Source organism: Dendroctonus ponderosae, unplaced genomic scaffold, assembly GCF_020466585.1.
Source record: "Dendroctonus ponderosae isolate FM_Combo_2020 unplaced genomic scaffold, Dpon_F_20191213v2 Dpon_F_20191213_1, whole genome shotgun sequence".
NCBI classification, from domain to species: Eukaryota; Metazoa; Arthropoda; class Insecta; order Coleoptera; family Curculionidae; genus Dendroctonus; species Dendroctonus ponderosae.
In genome coordinates this window covers 44,612,151-44,619,531 of record NW_026017110.1, presented here as the reverse complement: position 1 = coordinate 44,619,531, position 7,381 = coordinate 44,612,151, and the positions used below count along the sequence as shown (strand labels likewise).

The window sequence follows — 7,381 nt, the reverse complement described above, 5'->3', positions numbered from 1 at the left end:
TTTAGCCGCCAGTATGTGTGGTGCAAGACCCAACCTCACATTTGAACATTACCTGTCAAATTACCAGGTTTTGTCATGGGTAAATAATGCAAGTAAAAATACCATTTTTTTCATCAATTATTGGCGTTTTCATTTAGTAATTGTCAAAAAAGAAGCAGGTAAGTCTTCTTCACGTTAATCAGGTATGTCAAAAGAGCGTGAAAAGATGGTAATGTTTAGCAAGCTTACTGTAATAAGTGGCAGGTAACCATTGTACTCACTATTCTTTTACAAAAGAAGCTTTAATGTAGGTAGTCAACAGAGCTACTTTTGATAGCATTTTTTGGTCTAGAACTTTAACAGCCATGGGTCAAACACTGTCAGAGCCAGTAACCACAAAGGATACCACAGTGGTGAGAAACTCGACTTATCAAGTTGGGTCCAGTTGCATGCAAGGATGGAGAGTGAACATGGAAGACTCCCACACGCACATCCTCTCGCTACCGGATGATCCAGGCACTGCATTTTTCGGTGTCTACGATGGACATGGCGGAGCTAAAGTTTCATTGTACGCTGGGAAACATTTGCACAAATATGTGGTCAATAGAGAAGAGTACAAGTGAGCGACCGCAGTAATTAACGCAAACCTTTCAATAATGAAATTGTTTGATTTCAGAAATGGTGATATAACAACAGCCTTAAAAAAATCCTTTTTAGAACTCGATCAAGTGATGTATGAGGAAGAGTCACTGAAAACTGAGCAATCAGGCTCCACTGCCATCGTTGTACTTATCAAACAAAACCAGTTGTACTGTGCCAATATTGGCGATTCGCGGTAAGTTTAATGCATTTGAGTCGAAATCTGATTAATAAGAGTAGTATACTTTTCACTTAACCGTACAAGGTTTTAGGGGTTTATGCCCCACATCAATAACAATTTTTTACTTCACAGACATACGCCCAAAAAGACAGTTTTCAAGAACAGCGTGTCGAAATTATAAATGTTATTTAGCTTTTTATTGGAACTCATGCAATTTACATTTCCGTTCAATGGCTCAAACAGTGTACTATTTTTTAAAATATGATATATTTTTTATGTTGCGCACTGAAGTCCAACATTTTCTTCATGCTAATGCCTCGTTTAATTTAGAAACTTTTCTATCTCTTGCATTTTTTTTCGTATTTGCTACCGTTTTCGTATTATTTGTAAAAGCATGCTGTGCAGTTTCGGAAGTAGAATGATGACAGAAGCTTAGCCCAAATAAAATAAGAGGCTCTTGAAATCAATGTATTATTAAGTGTGGAATGAAAACGATTAGAAGGCTTCGTTATAGGGAAAAATATATAAGGTTTATGTAACATACACGGTGAGTCAGGTTTTAGTAGCAGTACTTTCACGGTCGATCGAAAATTCACTTTTAAGTGAATTCTTTCTGAAAATATCATACACATTTTGCAATATACATATAATATATTTTACATAATAATTTTCAAAGTTTTTTTGAATAAACCTCGAAAACGGTGACTGTTAGCGACAAGAGTACTTTTCTTACGAAAATATGAACGGTAAATAATTTTAATTTAAAATCAGATTGATACGGGAAGCCACAAAAAGGTTATTATTATTTAAAAATTAAGAAATAGTGCCATGTGGCGCCCATTGTAAGTTTGGCGAAAACTGGAATGTGGTATTGCTGTAAGACTTAGATTATGGAATTTTATGGTAAAAGTATGTAAGATTTGCGTGAATTAAAAATATTAAAATAAAAAGTTAACTTTGCCACATGTTATCGCAAAACGAATTCGTTTTCATTATATGTGTATATAATATCGCCATTTTAAAATTTGATTTTCCAACACGCTAATAAGTCGCGAAATTAGTTACAATTAATTCATTTAATTTTTTTAATTTAAAAAGCCAACTGTCAGTTTAATTAAATAAATCAACCCTATATTTTTACAGGGCCATTGGTTGTGCTGGGGGAGTCCTCGAAAAGCTCTCATTTGACCACAAGCCAGTCAATTCCGAGGAATATTTAAGGATAACCGATGCAGGTGGATGGGTGGATTGCAATAGGGTCAACGGAAACTTGGCCTTGTCCCGGGCTTTCGGAGATTATATTTTCAAAAGAGATCCGAACAGAGATCCGGAGAAGCAAATCGTTATAGGTGAGTGAACTTGAATACAATTCTTTCCCATTGCTAATCGCTTAATGACTTGCAGCTCTACCAGATGTAATTGAGAAAACAATCACTCCCGAGTGGGACTTTGTGGTGTTGGCATGTGACGGCATATGGGACGTCATGACTGATAATGAAGTCCTAAACTTTGTTATGGAAAATATAGCAAAAGGTCTAGATCCGGAGGACATTTGTGAAAATCTGATGACCCGTTGTCTGGCACCTGACTGCCAAATGGCTGGCTTGGGTTGCGACAACATGACAGTGGTAAGTTGATAAACGTGAAAACAATTTTTTTAAGCAAGGGAAACTTGCACAAGTATTATGCGAAGAGTACAGTTGGATTCGAAAATTGCATATCTTGGGCGATCTTCCTGAGACGGTTCATCTGTAGGCCGAAGCCAAAGAAGAAATCTCATAGTATTTTTCTTGTTCTATCCGATTGGCTGCCTATATGTTTTTTTGCCACTCTATTACTTTGATCATTTTCATGATAAAACCGGGACCTTTACTCATGTGACCCCCTAAATAAAAATATACGGTTGGGCTACTTGAAGCATTGTTCTAATTTAGGGAACAAATGGTGGAATATTTAGTCAATTTGAATTAAAACAATGTTCAAAAGCAACCGAAAAGTATTTATGTATGATGGGCTAAAGTATCAAGAGTTAGAAGAAGTGTATAAATTTGCTTTCGTGACTAAAAAATAATGTTGATGTCTTCTGACTATAGCGAATTTAATTTATCTCTGCAAATAGACTAGTTGGTGTATGTAGGGGTTTCGTAGGTTATAGTGGTTTTCCTGCATGGAGAACCATATGAGCAGGTGGTAGAAAAGTGCAAAAAATACTTGTCAACTACAAAACCGCAAGTGACCCAATCGGATGTGACCGACCAAGAGTACATTGAAGCGTTTGATAAGTTGAACAAAATCAAATTATTATCAGTAGACGAAGAACCAAAGAAAACCTGCGAGGGTAAATGTGCCGCCAACGCCGCCGTTCAGGAATGAGACTGGAATAGAGCATTATTTTAAGTTGTGATATGGTTTTATTCGATTTTTGTGTTTATTTATAAATTTTAAAAAGTCAATAGATGGATGCCTGGTACATAACCGATCAAGAAACAAGACATTTGACGGAATTTTCGGAAGAGAAATTGCGGTTAAAGGCAACTTGCCACGAAATTTTCAACAACAAATACAAGTTGGGTGAAGTCTCTTAGTTATAAAATGTGATCTACTTATTACAAATCTTCTATTTTTCCTATCTAGTCTGATAATGCCATAGTGACAATGGTGAGAAGTAGAGAAAAAAGCAATAATTTCATGGTAATTTACCCAGTCTGTTTTTTATCATACTGGTTCTAAAGTAGGTAATTTGTTTGCATTTACTTCCAATACACATTTTTCTGCACATTATCAGATTCTAATCTCATTACGTCACCCCTTAGCACAAAGTTTCGTGAAATAAAGACAACTGCTTGCGACTAAAAAAACAACTTATCTGATCTTACTTCACAACGCAATCGCCATATTATAGAATAGTGAATAAATGAGTCAATAATAGGTCGGTTGCTAACTGATTTTTTAAAATCAAAGCCACAAAGCAACTTAAAATTCCAGTTAGCAGGCATCCGAATTATCTAGAATATGTTGTACCTAGATTATTAGGCTAGGCTTTTAGTATACCCCTAAGTCATCTCTAGAAAAATCACCTGTCAAGTATTATCAAAATTTCCACTTACATTTCCAGATTTATGATTAAAAATTTTGAATGGTGGCAATCAGGTATTTTCAATCAATAGGACATTATTATTCTCCCACATTATCGCACTATGAAACACCTGCCTCTATTAAAAACTCCAATAAAATCACAGTCAGGGTTATTCTTTGGATTTAGGTCTAGCAATATTTTATTGTATATTTTATCCTATTATTACAGTTCGCCATTATCTTCTTGTTGCATAACTGTGAGACTGTCTTGACTGGTTGTATTAGTCGGCTTAACTAGCTAATACCACCAGTATATTATTAATTTGTGTATACAAATGTTTATAAGAGTTATGTATTGTAATATAGATCATTTTTAATACAAGCCTGCTTTCTTTATTAGACGCTTTACATGAAAGCCAAATTAAAAGATATCAGATCCCGTTTGTTTAGCTTTAATTTTAGCTTCTTCTGGGGTTAATGTTTCCTCAGGTGAAGGTTTGAGAGGGCTCCCGTCGTTAGCCAATTTCCCTTCTTTGAGATCTTTTATAATCTTTGGGGCATACACCACATTAAACAGATCTTGAGCTGTAAACTCTGATTGTACCACATCGGCTGCTCTGTAGGAAACATAGGGTTTTAACTGAAAATATTTAATGCATATTCAAACATGGTCTAACAGGCAAGGCTTCAATGATTGATTACCTGGCAATCTGTAAGGTCTGGAACTATAAGTTCAGGAATTTTTTCTGGGATAAGAACAAACTTTCCATCAAGTTCGTAATAACCAACCTCTCGAACACCACGGGCTATTGAGAATATTTGCATTAATAAGCGGAACTCCTAAATTCATTCAATATAAACTCACTGTGAAACAAATTTGGGTCTCTGGTTTTGATATTCGATTGAGCCTCCTTGAATTGTCTGGACCCTCGCTTATTAAACAGAGGAAATTTCTTGAAATTTCTTTTGCCGTAATTTACGGAGGTGGTAGAGATGCAGCGTTTTACTATTAAATTAAAAGACATTTTAAAGTTTAGTTTGAAAATTAAAATCTATGTTATTTTGAGTTATAGCGATTTAATGTCAACCTCAATTTTCTACTTGGTTATGTAATCACAGAGGTTATCACTCTGTTATCTGCGTATGCAATTGAGAAGTGGCAGCGTCGCTTTTCGTTGAAAGAAGGCGGCAGTGATTATCCACAAATCACAGAGGAACTCTGTTTATAATAAGGTTTGTAATAAGGTTCCTAAATTATACAGGTTGCCTGGTAACTTTGGGCCAATAAGAGAGCGCTCGGGAATACGTCACAAGTCACAAGTTTGCAAGTTTAAATTATTGAAGCTTTTAACCTGAGGTTAAACTAAGGTCCCAATATCATTCACGGAAGAAGAAGTAAAAAACAAAACAATAAAGCTTAAAAATAGGAAAGCACCGGGTATATATACAATATACCCAACGAACTTCTAAAGTACGGCGGTAATGAACTCAAAAAAAACTAACGCAACTCTTCAATGGAATATTAAGCTCACAAACAATCCCCGACGATTGGCACAAGAGGTTCATCATACCCATCTTCAAAAAAGGATAAAAAACCAGCCTAGAAAACTACAGGGGTATAACTGTCCTATGCTCCTCCATGAAATTATTCACCGGCCTTATTAAAGATAACCTGGAACAACATATCGAAGTTAAAGACGAACAGCAGGGCTTCCGGAGAAATAGGTCTAGAACTGACGCCCTATCATACGGCAGATAAAAGAAAAGGCAATAGAATTCGACATCCCCGTTTTTGCATGTTTTATCGATTTAACAAAAGCATTTGACCGTGTCTGACTGGAAGATATTATCAACATCTTGAAGAAAAAACGAACGCCGGCAAGAATTATAAAAACAGTGGACTGCCTAAACACCGACAATTCAACCCAAATTAAACTTGATCATAAGACAGCAAATGACATACCGATATCGCAAGGTATAACACAGCATTTTCAGCTATTCAGAGCAGCAGCAATTTTCGGCATTTTTAGTCTATAAGTATTTTATTTAATAGAAATTCTGTAATAAATCTCAAAAAAACGGATTTCTCTCAAGAAACTTAGCTCGGGAGTTATACGCGCATTACCACCAAACAGAGCAGAATTTACACTTGCATATGTGCTGTGAGCAAACTAAGGGTCAAGACATAAATTCCATCACAGTTGAAATGTAAAATAACAAACGTTTTAAGCAGGGTCTGCACCTGCATTTAAGCAAGCTGGCCATTTTTAAATATAAATTCAGTCAGAGATCAAACGAAAGTTATTTCAATAGTAATACACATTGTCAGGTCGACATCTTTTTTTTTAAGTATTTTTTGGTGGTACCAAAATTTACTCGAGTAATGCTTCGTCCAGATTTCGCATTTCTGTTTGTTATTATTGTGAATTATTTATTATTTTCTTAAGTGTTAATTGATTATTAAATGGAAATGAGAGTTTAAGCATTTTCGCATATAAACCGTATATTTTATTTAATCACTAGTTTATTATCAGTTTTTTTTTCTTTAAGTACCTAGTTACTTCTGACCCGTGTTTTGTTTTTGATTTTAGAATATTTTATTTTAAGTGTACGAATGTTAAGAATTATCTTTTTAATAATGGAAATCGTTATATATCATTGTCATTGTGCATTTTTAATGAAAAATTTAAAAAGTGACATGTTCCTTTTGGAACCGCATTTTGAAACCAAGGTAAATCTGGAATGTTGAAAACCTGTGTTACAGAAAAATAACCGTTTATCACAACTCTACTCCCAATACAATTTGTGTATTGTCAATTGCATAAAATCTAAACAAAAAATCCTAAAAAAATTAGGAGGAAATTCGATATTAACAAGTGATAATAATCTATTTCTGTTCTTTCACAGATTACCAAACTCTTGATTCACAGTCAGTTCTGCGTTGGCTATGGTATAAGCCTTGTTCTATGGTGTTGGACTTGAGTGTGGATTATAGGTCCCTTGAGGGTTGTTTTCCCACGTAACCATTGCATAGGCATCTGTCTGTCTCTGACCATTTGTTTATTATTTGCACGGGTTTTGTGCACATGATTATGAAGGACTTCAAAGAATTTATTGAATATCTAGCTGATGAACTGAACTAACGTGTACAAAAGCGTTAGAATAGAACTATGCAATGGCCTTTCAGGTTCTATGAAGTAAAAGATATTTCTTCCCGTTTGCTGTATAGCACCTTACGCTCATGTGTAACATCCAGAGATTTATTTGAGCGAAATCGCTGTCGTTCAGGTAAGCGAAAAGTACATAAGACACGCACAAAATCGAGAGAACAAACATCTATTATGAAAAACGTCTGAGCTCTAACACGGTTCTCTGACTTGAACAATTTGTGTTGATTCCCAAGTTTTCGCTGTTTATTTTTCAGCTTTCGTTCGGCTTATTTGTCCTCCGACAGTCTGAATTCCCAACTCGACGTTTTTCCTTTCTGTTTAAGTAATCCATTTATCA

General features: G+C 35.2%; 2 protein-coding genes across 4 annotated transcripts; one reads left to right on the top strand and one right to left on the bottom strand.

The window, feature by feature from the left end:
* Window positions 1-4,256, top strand: LOC109534669 (probable protein phosphatase 2C T23F11.1). Of its 3 annotated transcripts, none has more exons than XM_019900415.2 (6): window positions 1-158; window positions 332-598; window positions 656-814; window positions 1,943-2,148; window positions 2,204-2,427; window positions 2,948-4,256. In XM_019900415.2, exons 2-6 carry the CDS (start codon window positions 345-347, stop codon window positions 3,170-3,172), a joined length of 1,068 nt encoding a protein of 355 aa, XP_019755974.2. In that variant the 5' UTR covers window positions 1-158; window positions 332-344; the 3' UTR covers window positions 3,173-4,256. The 3 variants fall into 3 exon arrangements, with proteins under 3 accessions (XP_019755974.2, XP_019755975.2, XP_019755973.2); XM_019900416.2 differs by having other exon boundaries at window positions 3-182; XM_019900414.2 differs by lacking the exon at window positions 1-158 and adding an exon at window positions 179-243.
* LOC109534670 (39S ribosomal protein L41, mitochondrial) lies at window positions 4,045-4,992 on the bottom strand. Its single transcript, XM_019900417.2, has 3 exons — window positions 4,740-4,992; window positions 4,577-4,680; window positions 4,045-4,514 (listed from the first exon to the last, which is right to left on the bottom strand). The coding sequence occupies exons 1-3, from the start codon at window positions 4,897-4,899 to the stop codon at window positions 4,296-4,298; spliced, it is 483 nt and encodes a 160-aa protein (XP_019755976.1). The 5' UTR covers window positions 4,900-4,992; the 3' UTR covers window positions 4,045-4,295.
* Between the last annotated feature and the right edge of the window lie 2,389 nt (window positions 4,993-7,381).

Coding starts and splice junctions, on each gene's coding strand:
- LOC109534669 (XM_019900414.2), top strand. CDS start 185: ATGTCAAAAGAGCGTGAAAAGATGGTAATGTTTAGCAAGCTTACTGTA. Junction 599..655: donor GTCAATAGAGAAGAGTACAA/GTGAGCGACCGC, acceptor GTTTGATTTCAG/AAATGGTGATATAACAACAG. Junction 2,428..2,947: donor GTTGCGACAACATGACAGTG/GTAAGTTGATAA, acceptor GGGGTTTCGTAG/GTTATAGTGGTTTTCCTGCA.
- LOC109534670 (XM_019900417.2), bottom strand. CDS start 4,899: ATGTCTTTTAATTTAATAGTAAAACGCTGCATCTCTACCACCTCCGTA. Junction 4,681..4,739: donor AGACCCAAATTTGTTTCACA/GTGAGTTTATAT, acceptor TATTCTCAATAG/CCCGTGGTGTTCGAGAGGTT. Junction 4,515..4,576: donor CAGACCTTACAGATTGCCAG/GTAATCAATCAT, acceptor AAATATTTTCAG/TTAAAACCCTATGTTTCCTA.